Source organism: Cryptomeria japonica, chromosome 10 (assembly GCF_030272615.1).
Source record: "Cryptomeria japonica chromosome 10, Sugi_1.0, whole genome shotgun sequence".
Taxonomy (NCBI): Eukaryota; Viridiplantae; Streptophyta; class Pinopsida; order Cupressales; family Cupressaceae; genus Cryptomeria; species Cryptomeria japonica.
This window is the reverse complement of record NC_081414.1, coordinates 709,848,038-709,868,980: the sequence shown is the minus strand read 5'-3', so window position 1 is coordinate 709,868,980 and position 20,943 is coordinate 709,848,038. Positions and strand designations below refer to the sequence as shown.

Genomic DNA, 20,943 nt, shown 5'->3' with positions numbered 1-20,943 from the left:
AATGATGAGGAGAGTCAAGCTCCCAAAAGAAGGAAAGATATACCTGGAGGATCACAAATAAAGGGCAAGGAGATTGTTAGCCAGTAGTCAAGGCGCAAGAAACACAAGTCTAACACTCCTCAATCTACCATGAGTTCCTCATCCGTGAAGGAGAATGATATGACACAAAAAGACAATGAGTTTGAATGGGGTTCCGACACGGAATCCTACCGGAGAATGATCAAGATTTACATGCTACATCACAATTGGTGCCACATGATGATGATGAAGAGCAACCATGATCTCCCACGATTCAACTGGACTTTGATTTGGGCAACAATGTGGTAGATTTGACTAAGGAGAAAGATACAGATGATGATGATGATTTGAACCTTGAAGACGAGATGGAATTCTCTACTATTCCTGATTGGTTGCTAAGTAGCATGGGGAAGAAGAAAGTGATAGAGGCACAACTCGCAAAATATATTGATGACTTCCTAGCCAAGGTTGGCAAGGAAAAGGAGTAGAAGAAAGTGAAGATGCTCTCTAGGATTACTAGGGATGATACAGGATTATGTATTGCACAAGTGGCTATCCCAATAGGTGAAAGACTAGAGATGTGATCACTCCTATGGATTATCAGGTTACTGCAATTGACCTTGGACCGACTACAAAGAAGCAAGAGTTCCAGGAGCTCGATGATAGAGTCAAGGCAATTGAGGCATGATTGGATAGGACTATTGAAAAGAAAGAGATGCTTGAGAGTGAGAAAAAGAGACTCGAGGAATATATTGAAGGGATGAATTCCCTAAGGCGTGAGGATCCTACTTTTGTCTCAACCATTGCTATTGCTCATGGATCCTCCTTTGATCATGAGGCAATGAGGAATACATATCAGGAGGTTGGAAAATGGATAGAGGATGTTTCAAAGCAAGCAGATGATTTCCTAGCTCAGTTTGTCCAAGCATTTGATAGGATAATGATGCAGTTCTTGGAAGGAGTTTGGGAAGATTTCCAACCAGTGCAAGAAAAGACTTCCTCGCTTCAAAGTGTTGAATTGAATTCCTATGTCCACATTGATCCAAGAGGGAGTTGTTCAAGTAGGCAATTTTTTTGATTTCCATGGTTGGTATAGTTCTTTGGCCATGAGGAAGTCAGTGTATGATCATGCAAACCAATAGTGCATGGAGATGGAAGGATCAATCCAAGAGATACAATCCAAGATCCTTACATCTATTGAAGAGTTACTGGGACTAGATGTCCATGCTTCCAGCTGTTTGAACTTGGAAGAATTGAAATAAAAGATGAAGTTCATTTACTTCAAGTAGTTGGAATCCTTGAGGAAGAATCAGCTAGATTACTTGGTTTCTCTCATGATTCACATCAACAACTTGCAAAAGCTTATGTCGGATTGGGAAAGCATTTTCGATGCTTGCTCATGTAAATGATATTCAAATTTATGTTCAAATCTAAGTTGTAGGAGTTTAGAAATTCTTTTACTGTTTTTATTGACTGTTGCTTCTTATTTGCAGATTGTTGTAGATGACATTAATTAATTTCGATGATTGCTACAAGATTTCACACGACATATACTCATATGTAATGCCTACCGATCAAGGCATGCCTTGACCGGACACGTCTCTCGACATGCCCGATCAAGACATGTCTTGATCGGTTCATAGGCATTGCTTCATTAAAACGCTTTACAGATAACTATCGGATCAAGACAAATGTCATCTAATTATTAACAACCGATAACAAATCGGGTCAAGGCAAATGCTATTTTAATATTAACAACCGATAACAAATCGGTATGATGCGAGATTAATACGATAACTATAGTTATCATAAATCCGATCTGTTCTATTACAACCACAACATATGAAATATGGTCATAGCATGATCGATTACATTTGATAATGATGTCCAAGAGTTGAACTGTGCAATCTGATGTTTGGATTGTGAAATGCATATAAGGATGATTATAACAAGTTTATTCATTCAATCATGAAGTCTACCATTAGCTTGTAGTTACATTGATAAGGTAGATGATTGAATGAGAGATAAATGAAGTCTCTCATTCAATCATTTATCTTACTGAAGCTACTTAGTTTCAACAGCTCAGATGCCTTGGGTGTGATCGATTTGTAGTAGGAGGGTCTACCCAGTGTTACGATGGAGGAACTCAACTCAATCTTAGCTAGATTCGTTAAGTATGCAACTAGAGTGAGGGATGCAGGCCGAAATCTTTAGAAGATTGCGTACTTGATGACTAGGTGTCATCGCATTGGACCTCCTTTTTTTGTTCCACTTTTTGATGTAAACCCTAATTTGGATAGTGTTGGCATGATCTTGGCCCTTGATTTTAAAATGAATCTTGGCCATCCATTTCATTTTGAGACTATATATAAGTTTCATTCCTCTCATTTGTAAGGGAGAGATTTTTGAGAATTGTCACCTATATGTTGCAAGTTTGAATTCAATCATTGAAGTTTGGTGATTTTGTAGCATTTGTGGTTCTCATTACCTCCAAAACTTAGATTAGAATTTGTTTTCCAAGTATTTTAGTTGAATGAAAGGAGTGTTGAATGCATTTGAATGAAATTTGTTTAATCCATACCACTAGCTTTCTTGTTGATTGTAAGTTTGCCTTGTGTGGTCAACTAGAATTTGAGTTGAACTTAACTTCAATTTGTGCTTACCCATTGATATGCATCCAATTGATGGTGTCTGTGTTGTTTAGTATGAATTTGAACATCTATAAAATTTACCTTAGATGATTGCACTAAGCTTGTGTTGAATTGTTCTTTGATGGTAAAACTTGGCCTAGTTGAATTTCATTGAATCATTCATTACATCTTGCATTCTAGGTTTAAGATAGGATTAGAGTAGAGCTTCTAAAACCCTCACCCTTTTGCATTTTATCTGGAAATCTTTGTTAGAAATAGATTGAGAGCTCCGATTGCAAAATCCTAAGTAATTTGAAATCATTGGCAAAGCCTACTCTATTCATGATAAGTTTGAAATCTTTAGAACAATTGTGTAAGTCCCCAAGTGGAAACAACAATTCACATCAAGCCATTGAGTTACCCACATGTCAAGAACTGACCGTAGAAACCTTGGATTCATCTTAGTTGATCAGATATTTAGCATCTGAGGTGATTTTGTTCAAGAGAGGGTAAAATACTTTGGTATTTTATTTTGTGTTCGAAGTGCCTAAAAAATACACAAACAAGTGCTCACCCTTGTCCATTGTGGAGTTTTATTGGTTTTGCATGTGTTGTACTTGACAAATTACAAAATAAAACATCTTATTTTGCTTGACAAAATAATAAATAAAACATCATATTACAAGATATTTGGATTTTTTTCATCTTGTACTTCATGATTGAGTCCTGACATTATTTCCAACACCTTCTCTTAGCCTTGTTTTTTATTTATCTAATAGGGTGTTATCACGGATGATGTTGTATGGTTGCGGAAAGCTATAGGTGCACCTGGAATGGCAGTCCTCCAATTTGGTAATGGCAGTATTTTCTTTAGTTGTCTCTTATTGTGCATTGGGTTGAAGATTATTGATGCTGAATGATTGCTCGTCAAATATACTGGAGCAGCTTTTGGGAGTGATTCATTGAATCCCCATCTTCCTCACAATCATGAAGTTGATCAAGTTGTGTATACTGGAACTCATGATAATGATACGGTGAGAGTATTCTCTTTGTTACTAATACCTTCAGCCAGGCTGTAGGTTTATAGTATATAATGATTTTTTTATGGCATTAAAAGTTTGAAACTTAATATTTGCATCATAAATCCTCTCTATGTGTTAACTTTTTTATGTCATATTTTCTGTAAAATCAATTATCCATAGGAGCACAATTTAACTGGAAAGAAATTCCTTAATCTTCAATTTTTGTTTAACTTTCAGACTGTAGGGTGGTGGCAGAAAATCCCAGAAGATGAGAAAGAAACTGTGAGTCTGAGCAGAGCATCTTCTATAGGCTGACCTATCCTGAATATCAAGTTTTCAGCTTTGTTTTTGTGACTTCTATTACTTATTGCCATTACCATGATATATATATGTGCTACTTTTTTCTGAAAACGCATCCTACGTCAGAAAAATGAAATGTGCTAATTTGCCGTCATTTCTCTTTTAATAATATTATTGAGACATTTTGTACAGGTTAGGAAATATTTGAAGATAACAAAAGATACTGACATCTCATGGAATGTTATTGAAGCTGCTCTCTCCTCAGTTGCCAGAACTACCATCATCCCAATGCAAGATGTTTTGGGGCTTGATAATTCGGCTCGAATGAATACTCCAGCAACTCAAGTATGGCTTAAAAGTTGCAGCTTAATTCATGATGTGATTTTCAGTTTAGATTTACAAGAAATACAATATACTTATATCATGGCAAAATATGTATGGTCACAACTTACGGTAATAGGATAAAAAAATTTAGCATCAAATAACTGATTATTTTCCCCTAAATCTGCTAGGTGTTGATTGATGGTGGGCAAGTCCCTTTGGGGGGGCAATGGCTACCTCCAATTTCTTCCACCACGAAAAAACAGGTCAAAATGTCAGATCTGCTTCATCAAAAGAGGCACCATAAATCTGTTTACGAACTTTGAAATTGTGGTCAACACTATGCTCAGAAAGGAGCCGTCAAACCCCATTTCCCAGGTCATAAAGAAAATGGAAGCCATCTTCAAACAAACTACCACCACCAACCTTAACCCCCTCTCCCACCCTAGGAAAAATATTCTCCTCTCCTAACAGATAAAATAGAATATAGATATTGATGCTCAAGGAAAGAGATTTAATTTGCAGGTTCATGTGGGCATTTCCCAGCCCCAGTTCTAGATGTATCTAGATCTAGGAAAATTTGAAACCAGATCGTTGAAGCTATTGATGATGCCCAAAGGCTATTTCCTGTTGGTTTTTAAGAAGCAAGATAAGGATTATGTTTCAAGGAGTGACCTTTTCTTGGAGAAATTTGATTTTTTGTTTTCAATGAAATATTGGTCTCTGTCTTTCAGCTTAATGGAAATCTTCTAAGGATAATTCCTGTTTGGCTAAAATTACAATCGCATCCAAGTGAATGTCAGTAAGAATGTTCCAAGGTTGCATGGATATGGCTGCAACTGTTCCATCAGGTGAAATTTGATCCCATTTTGCTGAAGGACTCTCATTGTATACAATATCTACACGAGAGATAAGACAAAGTGAGCTATAGATGTACATCAGGTTCTCTGCTTTCTTTGATCCTAATCGGTTCCTCTTTAGTGAATGAATGAACCCATAAGTACTCGAATTTCTCTTACAAGATGAAAAGTTGGCTACTTGTGAGAGCAATCATATTGCAAATGATTGCAATTTAGGGGTTTTATCTCATGGTTCCACCATGACTCTATAGGCTCTTTTTTTCTTTCATATCATATGTAGCTTTCACGGAATCAAAATCACCTTGCCCACATGAAAACTTATTCCATCAAGTCCTCAAAACTGAAGCATCCTCACCTCGGCCATAAATCTTTTTTAACTGCAGCCCAAAATCTCTTCATTACCTCTATCTTGATGTGGACTTCTCTTAGTGGTCACTTTTATATCATACCATTTATGATTAAGGGCATATGAAGCACAATGAAGAGGTGTGTTAAGTTTGTTCCATCTTCCATGTAACTTTTCCTCTATCAAAGGATATAGAGAAATATCTTTTGCATCTGTTATCTTCTTGACTCTTTCACACATGGAATCTGTTGCTTCATAAACTTCTCCCAAACATGCCTTTTCAGAATCTACAAATCTGATCACCTCACATATAGGCTTAATAAAGTCCACAACAATCTTAACATCAGCCCAAAAATGCTCATCAAGGACCATACCTTTCACTTCAACTACAATATCTGATGTAGATTGTCTTCAAGTTGCCCATGCATCACTAACAATCATGGAACACAAAGCTGCTTTGACTTCACAAAGGCGATCAAGAAGAATAAAGTAAGAAGCAAAACGTGTATCAGCAGGTTTGAAAAGTTCCACCTTGGTAAATTTACAATAAATGGCTTGTGTGTGGTGATGGTCACATATGAAAATTTGTATTTCTTTTCCCTTCTCTATGAGATCTGAAATTCATGGGAACTTGGCAATATCTTTGAATACATTATTCAAGGAGTGCACACAATGTGGTGTCCAAAATATCTGCTTGTTCCATTTTTGCACCAACATGCTTGTTGCTTTACAAACAGGGGTAGCATCAGTAACAACTTGGACTACATGTGATGCCCCCACTTCCTCAATCCTGCCACATAGCTGGTTATGAAGAAATTTCGCATTTTTTTGTTGGCCTAAACAATCTATTGCCTTTGAAAAATAAGGCCCTTTGCTGCATGTTACCATGATATTAAGTAGTGGACAACTCCTAGCATCTATCCACCCATCCATCACAATTTTACATCCTTCTGTAGCCCACACTCTTTTCAATGGTGGATTTTGGTCCTCTAATCCAGTTTTTTCTTTGTCGACTAGAGTAGTGCAAAGCTTTTCATATCTAGGAGGTTTATAGTCTGTTGGTGCATTATTGATAGCTTGGACCCTCTCTCCATAGAAAGGTGAGTGGGTAACTGTAAAATTCCTTACTAGGTCTGGTTGAAAGTAAACATGCAAGTCCCAATATGCAGAGATGTATTATTTCATTAACTAGTTGAATATTGAGAAGTTTATGGTTTTCATTCTTCAATATAATCCATACTTCTGTGATTTCCTTTCAACAGTATAATCCATGCAAACAAAATTAACTTTCATGTTCTATGACCAATATAGCATTGATTGAATGAACATTGTTCCATTTCTTATAATTAAATTATACAAAGTGCACCTGCTAATTTGCAGTGAAGCGGCGCCAGACTTATTGCAGTTGTCTATAGATAAGGGTCTGGTCACGGTGTGTAATCATGTGATCTTTGATACTGTCAGGTCTTATCTCTTGCCACGAACTCCTGTTATGTTCTTCTTTCCGTATTCTGGGAGCATCCCGTTACTGTGCTTGAATATACAGTTCGCGTTATGTCCTGGCTTCTACATTGCGTTCTGGAAGCACCCCGTCATTGCTTTGGAGTTCACAGGTTTGTGTTATGTTGTGTACTCACGACACATTCAGTAATCACCCTTTTCCTTGCTCGCGGAAATCATTCACTACTCTGTGCATCGACGATGCATCCCGACATGAACATAAGGTTGGTGCAAACCTCGGGAACTCATGCCACTGCGGTATACTATGACATTCGCCGGGCGGATTCTATCCTCCTGCTCACGCCCCACATCACCACCAATAGGCCAAGATTTTCCCTGACGAAAGGGGAATCGTCTCAACAATCCAGTTCGGATTTCTGTCACTTGATTATCTTCTTCCAAGCATGCTTGAACATCTCCTGTTTTCGCCATTTTATTCCATGTGAAGTAGTTCGACAAACTACCTTTATTTACTTAACGCTAACAATATTAACAAGAAAATTACAATATTAATTATTTATATTAACCGAAATTAAAGTATTAATATAAAAATAATTAATAATATGTAATCTTATTTCCACGGTTTATTATTTTATTTGGGGAACATTATAGTCTCCCCCGCCCAATGTTGCTTGCCCACAAGCAACTGTAAACCAGGATACTGAAGAACCTGCTCATTTTCCCAAGTGGCATCATACAATGGTAAATTCTGCCATTTAATGAGATATTCCCTGATTGTCCTGTTCCTCAAATGCCTGTCATGGGTTTCCAAAATCACTTCAGGTATCATTTCTAGTTTTCCCTCTTCATTCAGTGGTGGTAAGTTCTTTGATACTGTCACTTGCTGACCCAGAGCTTTTTTGAGACAAGATACATGGAATACATTATGTATTCTGCTTTTTTTAGGTAAATCCAACTCATATGCCACTGCACCAACTTTCTGAATTACCAGGTATGGCCCGTAAAATCGAGGCTTCAATTTCTCTGCCCCACTCCGTTTGAGGGATGACTGCCTATAGGGTTGGAGCCTGAGATACACCAATTCCCCAATGTCAAAGTGCCGCTCAACACGTTTGTTGTCTGCATAAATTTTCTGTTGATTCTGAGCACATTGCAAATTTTCTTTAAGTGCTTTCAATATATCTTGGCATTCTTGAAGCATGTCATGGGACTTGGGAACATTACTCTGATCGAAAGCTAAATCAATAAAAGAAAGTGCATCATACCCATATAGGGCTTTGAAGGGAGTCATACCAATAGATATATGATAAGTAGTATTATAGCAATATTCACCCAAATATAACCAACGGACCCATGCTTTCTGATAACGAGACACATAATTGCGAAGGTAACCCTCAATCCACTTGTTCACTATTTTTGTTTGCCCATCGGTTTGTGGATGATAACTCGTGTTGTGGTTTAACTCAGTTCTTGTCAATCTGAAAAGTTCCCCCCAAAATATACTAAAAAATCTGCTATCTCGGTCACTGATGATATTTTTTGGTAAACCATGTAAACGGAACACCTCTCGAAAGAATAGTTCTGTGAGCCGAACAACTGTGAATTCTATAGTGATAGATAAGAAATGTGCAAATTTAGTTAATCTATCAACCACAACAAAAATGCAATCTTTCCCTTGAGAACGTGGTAATCCTGTAATAAATTCCATAGATAGACTTTCCCATTTCTGTTCCGGTATAAGTATGCTTTGCTTTATTTTGTTGACAAGTGATGTATTCTTTAACATAACGAAGGACATCATTCTTAAGTCCCTTCCAGGTGAATCTTTCTCGTATCCGCTAGTAAGTTTTGAGGTAGCCGGGGTGCCCTGTTAAAGGAACATCATGTACTGACTGGAGGATTTTCCCTTTCAACTTCGATCCTGGAGTCAAATAAATTTTGTCTTTGTAATAGATAATATCATTTACAACCTTATATTTATCGTCTTGAGTATTACCATCTAGCAAATCACAAGCAAAAGAATCTGTAGAATATTCTACCAGCAGTAAAGATTTCCAATCAACTGTTATCATAGATAATGCATTTGTTTCAGGCCTTCTAGATAGTGCATCTACAACAACATTGTTTTTACCATTCACATATTCAATTTCGAAGTCATTAGCTTGGATCTTATTGATCCACTTTTGTTGCCTATCATTCAAGTCTGTCTGTCCCAAAAAATATCTCAAACTGTTATGGTTAGTTCTGACTACAAATTTGCTACCAACCAAATATTGTCGAAATTTTGTCAGCGCATGCATGATTGCCAACATTTCCTTATTATAAATAGAATACAATTTTTCATGATTATTAAGTTTCCTGCTTTCATAAACTATAGGGTGTTTGTTTTGCATTAAAACTGCCCCTATTCCTTCACCTGAAGCATCACATTCCAACATAAAAGGCTGATTAAAGTCTGGAAGAGCAAGTACTGGGCAAGAACTCATTACCTCTTTGAGTTTCTCAAATACCTGTTGTGTTTCCTTAGTCCATGGAAAAGCTCCTTTTTTTTGTAAGATCTGTCAAAGGTGCCCCAAGTTGTGAAAAACCACTGACAAACCTCCGGTAATAATTGCATAGACCAAAGAACCCTTTTAATTCTGTAAGATTCCTTGGTGGTGGCCAGTCCAAGATGGCTTTTATCTTTTCTTGATGAACCTGTACCCCTGTTGCACTGATCATATGCCCTAAATACAAGATTTCAGTCATTCCGAATTCACATTTAGATGTCTTTGCATACAATGATTGTGTTTCCATAATACCAAGAACTATATCAATATGTTTCAAATGCTCTTCCCAAGTTTTGCTATAAATTAATATATCATCAAAGAATACTAGCAAAAATTCCTTAACTGCTTGTTAAAAATATGATTCATACAAGACTGAAATGTTGCCAGGGCATTTGTTAGACCAAACGGCATAGCCAAGAATTCATAATGACCATAATGACAACAGAAAGCAGTTTTATGAATGTCTTGGTCTCTTAACTTAATCTGATGATATCCTGATCTCAAATCAATTTTAGAAAAGTATACATTACCATGCAATTCATCTAACAATTCATCAATTCGAGGAATTGGATACCTGTTTTTGATTGTTTTCTTGTTAAGAGCTTTGTAATCAATACACATTCGAAGAGTTCCATCCTTCTTTTTGAACAATACTACAGATGAAGCAAAAGGACTAGAACTAGGTCTGATATGTCCCATATCCAATAACTCCTTAATTGCCTTTTCTATTTCATCCCTGAATGTTTTAGGGTGTCTACAAGGAGTAGTAATCACTGGTTTAGCACCTCCTTCTAATTCAATAGTGTGTTCAAAACCTCTATCAAGTGGGACTCCTGGAGCAATATCATTAAAAACCAAATGATGTGAATCTAATACTGTTAACTAATCAGCTTGATAAGATTTAGATTCAGAACCTGATACCTTGTTGGAGACTAAACATTGTGCTGACCATGCCACATCTCCATGTCTAAAAATGGATTCCATTCTCTTTGCACTGATGATCTTGGGCCCACTGTTAGACATACCACGAAGGACTACCTTCTTATCATCAATTTTAAAAGAGAATTCCATTCTTTTAAAACTCTGTGTATATTCATCTAATGTTTCCATCCACTGTATGCCCAAGACAACATTAGTGTCAGCCAAATCAATTACGTAGAAATCATCAGTAATAGTGTAATTGCCAAGAGTAATATTCAATTTAGGAACTTTATGAGTGCTAGACAAATTAGTTCCACCTGCTACTCTAACATCAAATACTTCATGTTTTTCAGTATGCAACCCGCATTTTTCCACAAGTGCTGCATCTATAAAATTATGTGTAGAACCACTATCAAGCACAACAATTACACGCTGTCCATTCAAAACTCCTCTAACTCTGAAAATATTATAATGTGGGGTTCCTGTCATGGATGATATTACTCCTCCTCTTTGTTTGGTACCTGTTTCTGATTCAGTGTTTTGTGGTGCTCGTTCTATGTTAGGATCAGCATTCTCGTCATCCTCACTGTCAGACATAACCTCAATATAATGAATTTTCCCCTTCCCTAAACATCTGTGTCCAGGCTGCCATGCTTCTCTACAACTGAAACATGAGTTGGAACATGGTATGCCCCGTCGTCACCTTGTACGTGGTATAGTATGCCCATAGTAGTGCAATCAGGTGCTCCTCCGAGTCTTCTTGCTCCACTCCACAGGATTTTCATATGATTGAGACCAAAACCTGGTTGGTTGATTTCACCTAGCCATTAGCACGGGGGTAGTGTACTATCCCGGATATTTTTCTTTTTGTTTTTAAAGACCAATAATAATCATTAACCAACAGATAACTCATTAAGGTTAGAAAACATAAACTCAAAGCTTGCTGAAAAATGCAACCCTTCCACTTTCTGATCACCAAGTGCCCAACATGGGAAGGTGAGAGCATACGGTGAATAGGGGATCGTTAGATCTCAAATCTCCTGAAAAGATAAAGTGAATACAATACTGGGCGGCAAGCCAACCCCTTTTGCTTATCCAACGGGAGAGCAAGAAACTTTGCGGTGAACCAGCCAAGAGAAACATATAGTAGACACAAATCACTCAACCACGGTATTTCAGCGGGAGGACTGAATTACAAAAATTCAACTCGACCGCTTATGCAGCAGGAGGACTGAATTACAATTTAACTGATATAGGCGGCAAGCCAGCTTCTTCCACTTTTCAGTGGTATGAGAGTTTACAAGCTAGAATGGGTTAGTAGTACTACTACTTAACCTTACAATAACAAAGAGAGTGAGAGAAGAATAGTAATGCCGAACATCAAAGATAATAAACGTGAAATTCTGCTAACATCAAAATTGTAGGCTGGAAATGCATAACCAGCAGCCTATGAACCCACTAAAACACTCACATCTCTCTCAAAACTCACACAATTCACCCCAAAACAGTTCTAAACCAACACCATACCAGCAACGATGAAAAAAAACCCAAAGGAAGATATCAAAACACCCTCATTTATTTGGCATGCATCCCAATGCACTCCCTAAACCCAGTGCCTAACCAGAGAATTTCGATTTACTCTAATAAATTCAATGCTCAATAAAACAGGCCACAAACTTACAGAATGTATTGCCAGTAGCAGTAAAGATGAATGAACCGGTACCCAGAATGATAGAATCGCCAGGCCAAGAGGTATGAGCAAAATACAGTTTCAGCAACTCCGCAACCAGCAACCAGAAAACACTCCAATCCCACACAAAACACTCCACAATCTGCAAAACTCACTCACCAACAACACTGGAAATACCAGGACACAGTTAGGTATAATCTTCCAAGTACGAAACTTAGACTTAGCTAGGAAGCCACACTTCGAAGCTTAGATTTTTCAGTCACCAAACCGGCAGCATAATGATGCAATTTTAATAAGATCCCAAAATGAGAGCCCAAGGCTCTTATTTATAACTTCTTACTCCACCAAATTCAAATGCAAATGCTCACAAATACGCCCAAATTCATCTTTCCCATTTGCATTTCATTTACCCAAGTGGACCCAAAGATGGCGCCATACTTCAAGTCAAAAATCACACCTAGCCAGCAAGGACCACGATTTATGACTTAGCAAACTTTGTTGAATAAAATAACATCTCCCATTTTAATATCGGCGTCCCCCTTCTAGACATAAACAATTCGCCTAGCACTTAGGAGACATCATGTTATGCACAATTTAAACAATTCCCCTAGCACTTAGGAGACATCATGTTATGCACAATTTAAACAATTCCCCTAGCACTTAGGAGACATCATGTTATGCACAATTTCCAAAGTTCATTAATCAGTAGTAAAAATAATAAAATTAATTAAATATTAAACCTTAGGATAAGGAAATAATATTCAATTAAATCACTTATGACTCCAATACTGATTATTAACAAAAACCAGGATGAAGCTGAGCAAGGAAGACCACTGAACTGTTGCAGGATCAGGACTCTGTCCACTGCCAAAACTAGAAACACTCCATACTGCCACTTACTAAAAATAGTAAGTCATGAACTACTGCTCCGAAAAGCATGATCTTCGCACCCAGTGACAGAGCATGGAAAGCTCAGTAGGACTGTATCACCAAAACAACCAACCCCCGACTTACTAAAAATAGTAAGTTCTTGCCTCATCAATGTTTGACCCTAATTCTTCATTCCACATAGCCTATGGGTCTCAGGAATAGGCCAATGGACCACTGGAAGTACATCAAAGAGAAGGGGACATTATACAGGTAGTATGGACTAGATAGGCTGTCAAATATTTTGAATTGTGTTGTCTTGGCCCGAATGACATGATTCACAAAGTGTACCCTGTGATCACTGGTGATCTGAATGGGAATGCCAAACCACATCACGATCTGTTCGTAGAGAAATCTTGGGTTGATGGCAGTGTTGTTTGGGAGTGCCCTTGCCTTCACCCACTTTGTGAGGTACTTGATTGCCACTATGATGTATCTACATTGGTGCATGCTACTTACCTTTAGTGGCCTAACAGAGTCGAGACCCCACCTATTGAACAAATTTTTTGGCTGTGAGGGGAACAAGGGTATAAAGTTTCTCTTCAGTGGTTTACCTGCCCTCTAGCATGTATCACATCCAAGCACCCACTCATGTGCGTCGGTATGTAGGGTTGGCCACCACAATCTTGCTAGTAGTACTTTTCCTACAGTGGCATTGGGTCCCATATGTCCTCCCGCCAACCCTTCATGCACTTCTCTCAGTACTCCTTGGATCTCTTTTTGCATTATGCACCGCCAGAGGACTTGATCCAGCCCCATCTTGTACAAGAGTCCATTGATGGGATGGAATGTCTTACTCTTCAGGGCTAGCTTCTATTATTCACTTGGTGGCATATCTCTTGGGAATGTAGAGGTGGACAAGTACTTGCCTATGCTCTCATACCATGATTGCAATGCCGCAATTTGAAATAGTTGGGCATCGGGAAAATCTTCATTTACCCTCTCCAGAGGATCTCTCGGTTTAATCCTCAATAGTTGATCTGCAATGGCATGACTCTTCCCAGGCCATACTATGATGGTGAAGGTGAACTACTATAGCAGTAGTAGCCACCTACTCATTCTTCCTTGGATAATTGGTCTTTTTACTAAGTACATCAACGCCTGGTGGTCCACATAAAATGTGAAGGGTGTCACTAGCAAGTAATGCCGAAACTTTTGTATGGAGTGCAGCATACCAAGTGCCTCTCTTTCGGTCGTACTGTAGTTCCACTCTGCCTTGGAGAGTAGGCAACTAGCGAAGAAGATTGGGTGGTCTAACCCTTGTACACTCACTTGTGCCAATGTGGCACCGATGGCATAATTGGAAGCATCCACATGTACATGAAACTCCTTGTCCCAATTAGGGTATGCGAGGGTATGTGCGCTTACCAACTGGGACTTGAGTTCTTTGAAGGCCTCTTCTTGTTCCGCTCCCCATACTAATGACTTTCCCTTTCATGTCAAAGTGTCAAGAGGATAAGAAATCTGTCCAAAGTTCTTAATGAATCTTCTGTAGTAGCCCATGTGTCCAAGGAAAGATTTCACTCAGGTCAGGTCCTTCGGACTCTCCATTGTAATGATGACCTCTATTTTGTCGGGATTTGTCTTCAATCCTTCTTTACACACAATGTGGCCAAGTAGTTGCCCTTGGGGTACCTGTTGACGTGTATTTTATACACAATCATACACAGAATAAAATACCCAAAGGCATCTTATCCTCTCTTGAATAAAGTCGCTAACTGCTGAAGATTTCGCAAGAAGGATCAGTTAGGATGACTCCAATGTTCTTTTTAGTAGGGTCTCTACGTGTGGATAAGCACCAGTGGTCGTTGTGATTGCTGTGTCATCAAGGGGCCTTACGTCGCCGAAGATTTTGCTAAACTAAACAAGCTTTTCAAAAAATATCAAAAGGATAGGGTTTGCAAGAGGTCTAATCTAGTCTAACCCTAAGAATGACGTGATGTGGACTAGACTTGGTGAGATTCAACCAACTTCAATATTGCCATAAATTAACAACTCAATTGAAATTGATGCGATCTTCTAAGGTAACAAATGATTTTTCAATACATCAAAGATCAAAGACACTACCACGAAGGTACATATCCAAGATACAACAATGATTGAAGGTTTGAGTGATTCCAATATCTCCAGTCGACCACGCAAGGCGTTCCTACAATCAGCAAGAAGCTAGTGGTTTGGAAAGCGAATCCTACCAAAGATCAAGTCCAACACTTTGTCCTTCGAATTAACACACTACTTTGATTGAGAGTGATTCAAGAAAAATGAACAACCATGAAGATAACCAAGAGAATTGCAACAAAACACCATAACTTCAATATTTCATTGATCTCAAAGCCATCATGTACAACAATTGTTTGAATTCCTTTCTCAAAACTCAATCTTGCTACAAAAGTAAATTGCTTCTAAACTCTAATCTCTAATGCATCAATAATTTCTAACTCTCTCTAATTTCTAGTTTTTAGTTACAAAATGAAATGAAATGAGGGTATAAATAGCATCCTCAATTACAATGAACGGTCCAGATCAAAAAGCAGATCAACGGTCAAGATCATGACACCTAAACCCTAATTAGGGTTTGTTACAAATAGCCTCCTTTTTACTGAACAATATTAAATGCATAGCCAAATATTAAATTTGGCACAAAAACCTAGGAGACAGACCAATGACAATTAAGGTGCCATGTCATCTATAACAACCTTTCATCTAGAATCTTATTCCCTTTCCAATGCTCCTTTTTAGCATATGCAATGAATCTTGATACGATTCCTTCGATCTCAGCAATTGGAATCTCGGGAAGATTCTTCATTCTTTCTTCCAAGTGGATGACCTGATCAAATGCCTCGAGAAGAGCAGCGTCCCATCCAGGTTCAAGTTCCTTAGTCTTTTCAATCAGGAGCATGGTAGCAAACATCTGGTCCCGTTGCTCATCTGTGATAACATTTGCATCCTTGCAAAAGATAACCTTGATTCTATCCTCCAATTCCTGCAAATCTACATCTGTCTCAATCTCGATCCTCCTGCCAAGAATGGTACGAAGTACCTCAAATACTCTGTCCTGGATCGGGTTGATCACCTCCTCAACATGGCTACATCTAGTACTGATGTCCTCGAAGAGAACTTCCTTCATCTGGAGTAAGGTTGACCATTGAAGTAAACTGTGAGGTCCTCCATCCACGATCTTTTCCTGCGCTAAGACCTTCCTTGATGTTTGTCTGATTACTCGCAAGACAGGGATGATAACCTCTTTGGTATGAGCAAAAGCAGCTACTGTTATCATCAAGTTGTGGATGATCTCAAGAACCTGAATAGCTCGGTGAATGGTCTGCATCATCCTTGTTGCAAATTCCATGGCGACTGTATGAGATTTGTCCATCCATGTACTCATACGCTGGACCATACTCCTGAATCTCTCTGCCTCACCAATTGATTGAAGGGGAAGTGCCTGTACGAGTGATCTTGCTGGATCCTGACGTCCCAAAGGCTCATTGAGATGGCTGAAATATGTTCTCCATGCACCGACCTCTCTCTCAAGCTTTCTATTCTTCTCCATTTCTTCTCTAAGCTTATCTTTGAAGGCCTCAAATGAATCTGTGGCATCGTCCATCGTCTGTTCGGCTGTGAGTGGACCTAGCTCAAATGTCTCTATATCATATTCCTCTGCTAGAATCTCACCTTCATACCTGTCCACGGCTGGTGTAGCTATCTGCAATATTCTGGATCCAGTCTCATCTCTAATCATCTTGGACATCTTGGTAGCTTTTCTCTTCTCTGTCACTTCCTGGGAATGTCCAACAAGGCTCTCCAAATCAATTACATTGTCTTCGTCCTCAATCACGATCACCTTCGTTAATCTTTCCTTCAACCAATCTGGGATGGCAGATCTTGTTTCTTTAACCTGCATCTCCTTATGCAATGTTTCTTCTTCTCTGGGAGGAGATGTTACTTCGTCATTGTTCTTGTCTTCATGTAACTCATAATCTTGGAGAGATTCACCTGGTGACCTTCGAGGTGCCTGTCCTTCTTTATCATTTTGTACCATTGATTCCATGGATTCCTCTATCTCAGATGTCCTCTTCTCTTGTCGAGAAGATGTGCCGGATGAACGATCTCGGTTGGCCTCTTGCTTCTTTTTGGAAGATTCTCTCTTCTCAGGTCTTTCTTTCCTCTTTGAGCCTCTTGGACGGAGATTGCCTTCACTTGCACTTCGAAGGTTGCCCTCACTTGTATTTCTGGGATTAGGATTGCCCTCGCTTACACTAGCTCCACCTTCAGCTGGTTTCTCTTCCAAAGTGAAAGTCATAGCTATGCCCTGCTCTCTCAACTTCTGATGCTGCACATCAACCCATCTACGAGTACAAGACAAGACCGAAGCCATCAAAGCATCTAGATCCACAACCTCGGGCTCATTCCAGTCTAACCTTATTGATTTGCTTTCTCGATCATAGGATGACTGAAGATGTCTGCCACTGTCCTGAGCTTGGTCGGCCACTCTGTAAATCTTGCATTTCCTGATGAAATACAAAGGCAATCTAGAATGCATTTTTCTTTTCACTTCAAGATCGTCTAAGAAATTCATCATAAAATCTTCTATCTGAAACTCATGCTTAAACTTTCTACCAACTGTCTCCTCTATATATCCATGTGGATCAAAGCTTTCTCTCAAAGCAAAGAATGAAAAAGAATACAAAGCTAACTCCTCCTCTTCGTCATCCATGGCTAAAGCATTAGGACATACCTCAACTGAATTGCCTAAGATGATAGGTACAGGAACTCCATTTCCATGTCTGTGTCTGAATGCCTTCACATAAGCTGCCAACTGTCTTGTTACCTCAAGTAACACTATTCTGTCTGTCGGATATCTTGGCAACATGTATGGAGGTGAAGGACATCCATGAACTCTAATATAAGTAAACTTCGGAAATTGGATAAACCAAGCACCATACCTCTTTACTAGCTCTTGTGCATCCTGAGATAATCTATTGTGAATCCCGCCTTGCAACGTTCTGGTGATGTTCATCGTGAAGGTATCATTAACTAACTTGTAGTTACTTCCTGGTGGATGATGCAAGTGAACATAGGAATCACAAACTCTGACCTCGTCGGGTCCTCTTCCAATCACTCCCCTATAAGGTAGTCCTACGTACTCAAAGCTCCTAATCAAGGCATATATGACATATGAACTCATGTGGAAGGACTTGGTAGCCTTGAGTCGCCTTAACTGTACGTCCAAGCAATGGCTAATCATTCTAGCCCAATGAATTGTTCCTTTTCCTTGAACTATCACTTGGATGAAGTAAAACATCCACTTCTCAAAGTAGAAGGCTTGAGGGGCTCCTGTGACTTGGTTGAGCATTGTAATCAAATCTTTGTACTCCTCCTGGAAATCGATCCTGTGTGGTGTGTTCGGGATCTTGCTCAGGCGAGGATGACTCTTGAGCAACAGTTCTTGTTGATGATGCTTAGGCAAGCATCTGGATCATCTTCGTACATGGACCTGGCTCCTTCTATGCTCTTGTAGACCATATCCCTGTGCTCTGGAAGATGGAAAGCCTCACTTATAGCCTCTTCTGAAAGATAAGCTAAAGTGTTTCCCTCCTTGGACACGATCGTTCTGGACTGTGGATCATAATGACGAGCACACTCGATCATCAACTCATGGCATTGAACTGCTGGAGGGAAGCCGGCCGCCTTGATGATGCCACTCTCAATTATCCTCCTGGCGACAGGTGATGGCTTGCCAATGTAAGGGACCTCTCGAAACTTCTTCGTACTGAAGTTGCCCAAGTTGGTATCTCCAATGTTGCTCCACTTAGACACGATCTTGGTCTCCAGTTCTTCGTTCTTTTGATCTTCCTTCATGAGAGCTGGACGACTGGTGGATGCTCCCGCCTTCGGGGTTGCCATACCTACACAACCTTTTATAATAAGCAATAGATTTAACATAGATTAGATCAAAGATTAATTTTAGGAAACTTCATGATAAGTCCTTGAGTTATCATTTCCTAAGCAACGATTGAGCTATTGAAATTCAAAATTTCAAAATTCAAAATTTAAGGTAATGACGATCAAAATTCAAAATCAAAACAAAGGATTACATCGCCATACCTTACTTGAGATCTAACTCTAAAATGCAAAATAAAGAGATTCGCCTAGGCAAAATCAAAATTTGAAGCTTCCCCACGTGATCTTCCTCAAGCGAATGTCCTTCCTTGCAATTTCGCCACCTTTGGGGGTCCTCAACGTCTTGATGGCAAGCTCGCTTCACTCAAACTCGCACTCCTTTGGATGATGTTCGCACTACTTCCTTTGCTAAATTCGCACACCCCTTTGTCTTCTCCAAATCGCATGTGAATGAAGGTTTAAATGATGATTTGAAAATGAAATAAACCACTTCCCTTTATAGGCGCTTACCTCATTAATCCCCATAGGCCGACTTTGTAAAAAATAAAGTAATTTAAACAATTTTTAAATAAAAACCAAGGGCCGACTTTGTAAAATAAAGCAAATGAAACCCAAGCGCCCCAATTTAATTTTTTTTTTAAAATAATAATTAATTCATTTAATGCCTTTGCAATTAATTTTTCGATTTTTTAAAGGCAAGAAATAATTAATTAAATGCTCACGCGCAAATTTTAAATGCTAACTTTTAATTGAATTTATCGATTTTTAGCATTTAATAAAATTCAAAAAAAAATGTTTTAGCGCCAAAATTTGGAGAGGTGGAAAGATACAAACCATATCGCTCTGGTCCCTGGGAGAGGGACAGGAGCGAATTATCATCTTAGCCTTGATTCCTTTACCTTTTACGTTCAAAATCTTCATCTTTACGTTGAAATTGACATTTCTGACAAGAACCTTGTGCTTGATTGATTTGATTTCGTAGACGAATGCCCTTTGTGACCATTATCGCCCTGGTCCCTTGGTGAGGGACAGGAGCGAACCTTGTGTTTTCTCCTTGATCCTAACTTCTTCGATTACCAATCTTCATCATGTGGCAAGCAATGACGTTATCCCTTGGTTCCACGCTTACTTTATTCATCCTTAACAAGGCATTTTGATGTTTGAATGGTTTTCGCCCTGGTCCCTTGGTGAGGGACATGAGCGAATTTTATGCTCCAACCAAAATTCATCATCTTTTAATCTTAGCTTCTTACTTGTCGCGTTCCAAATGACGTTTTCGATCTTATATAATCTTGCTTTGACATGATCTTCGAAGGAAAATGAGTGTTTTTGTGAAAATCGCCTTGGTCCTTGCTTGAAGGACAGGAGCGATTTTGTCTCCTTGTTCTAGTTGCTCACTTTTTGATGTTTGACTTCTTTGCATATCATCCTCTTAAGAACATTTTGACGCTTTACAACCTTGTACGTCCTTGACTTAGCGTGATTCTTGAAAGAACTGGCCAATATAATGAATATCGCTCTGGTACTTGCCTGAAGGACAGGAGCGAACTTTGGTGTCTTGGGCGCATCCTTGTTCTTATCAACTTGCAATCACCTTCACAACGTAGAATGAGGTCCTTTGATCCTTATTGAGCACTTGAAACGTGATCGACATCCAAAACTTAAGCCTCCATAGAAATTTCGCTCTGGTCCCTGACTGAGGGACAGGAGTGAACTATTGCATTTAGTGCAAAATCTTCATCATATTGACTTGCAATTGTCTTCAAGGTGCAAAATGATGTTCCTTACTTCCTTTCAAACACTTGAAATGTGATTAATTAACATAAATTTGGACACATTTGAACATTTCGCTCTGGTCCCTTGGAGAGGGACAGGAGCGAATTTGGGTATTTTAGTGTAAATCCTTCATCTTTGGTGGTCCTTGCAACTTCATTCTTTGTCGAGACACCTCAAACGTCATTGCCACTTTGTACTTTTGACTTGGAGTGATTTAAACT

At 38.9% G+C, this 20,943-nt stretch overlaps 1 protein-coding gene across 1 annotated transcript in view; it reads left to right on the top strand.

The window, feature by feature from the left end:
• Window positions 1-20,943, top strand: part of LOC131029309 (4-alpha-glucanotransferase, chloroplastic/amyloplastic) — a 139,596-nt gene that overhangs the window by 107,548 nt on the left and 11,105 nt on the right. Inside the window, exons 12-15 of the mRNA XM_057959746.2 lie at window positions 3,428-3,500; window positions 3,594-3,682; window positions 3,908-3,952; window positions 4,163-4,315. Coding sequence (XP_057815729.2) covers window positions 3,428-3,500; window positions 3,594-3,682; window positions 3,908-3,952; window positions 4,163-4,315 — 360 coding nt within the window. The remainder of the gene's footprint in view (window positions 1-3,427; window positions 3,501-3,593; window positions 3,683-3,907; window positions 3,953-4,162; window positions 4,316-20,943) is intronic.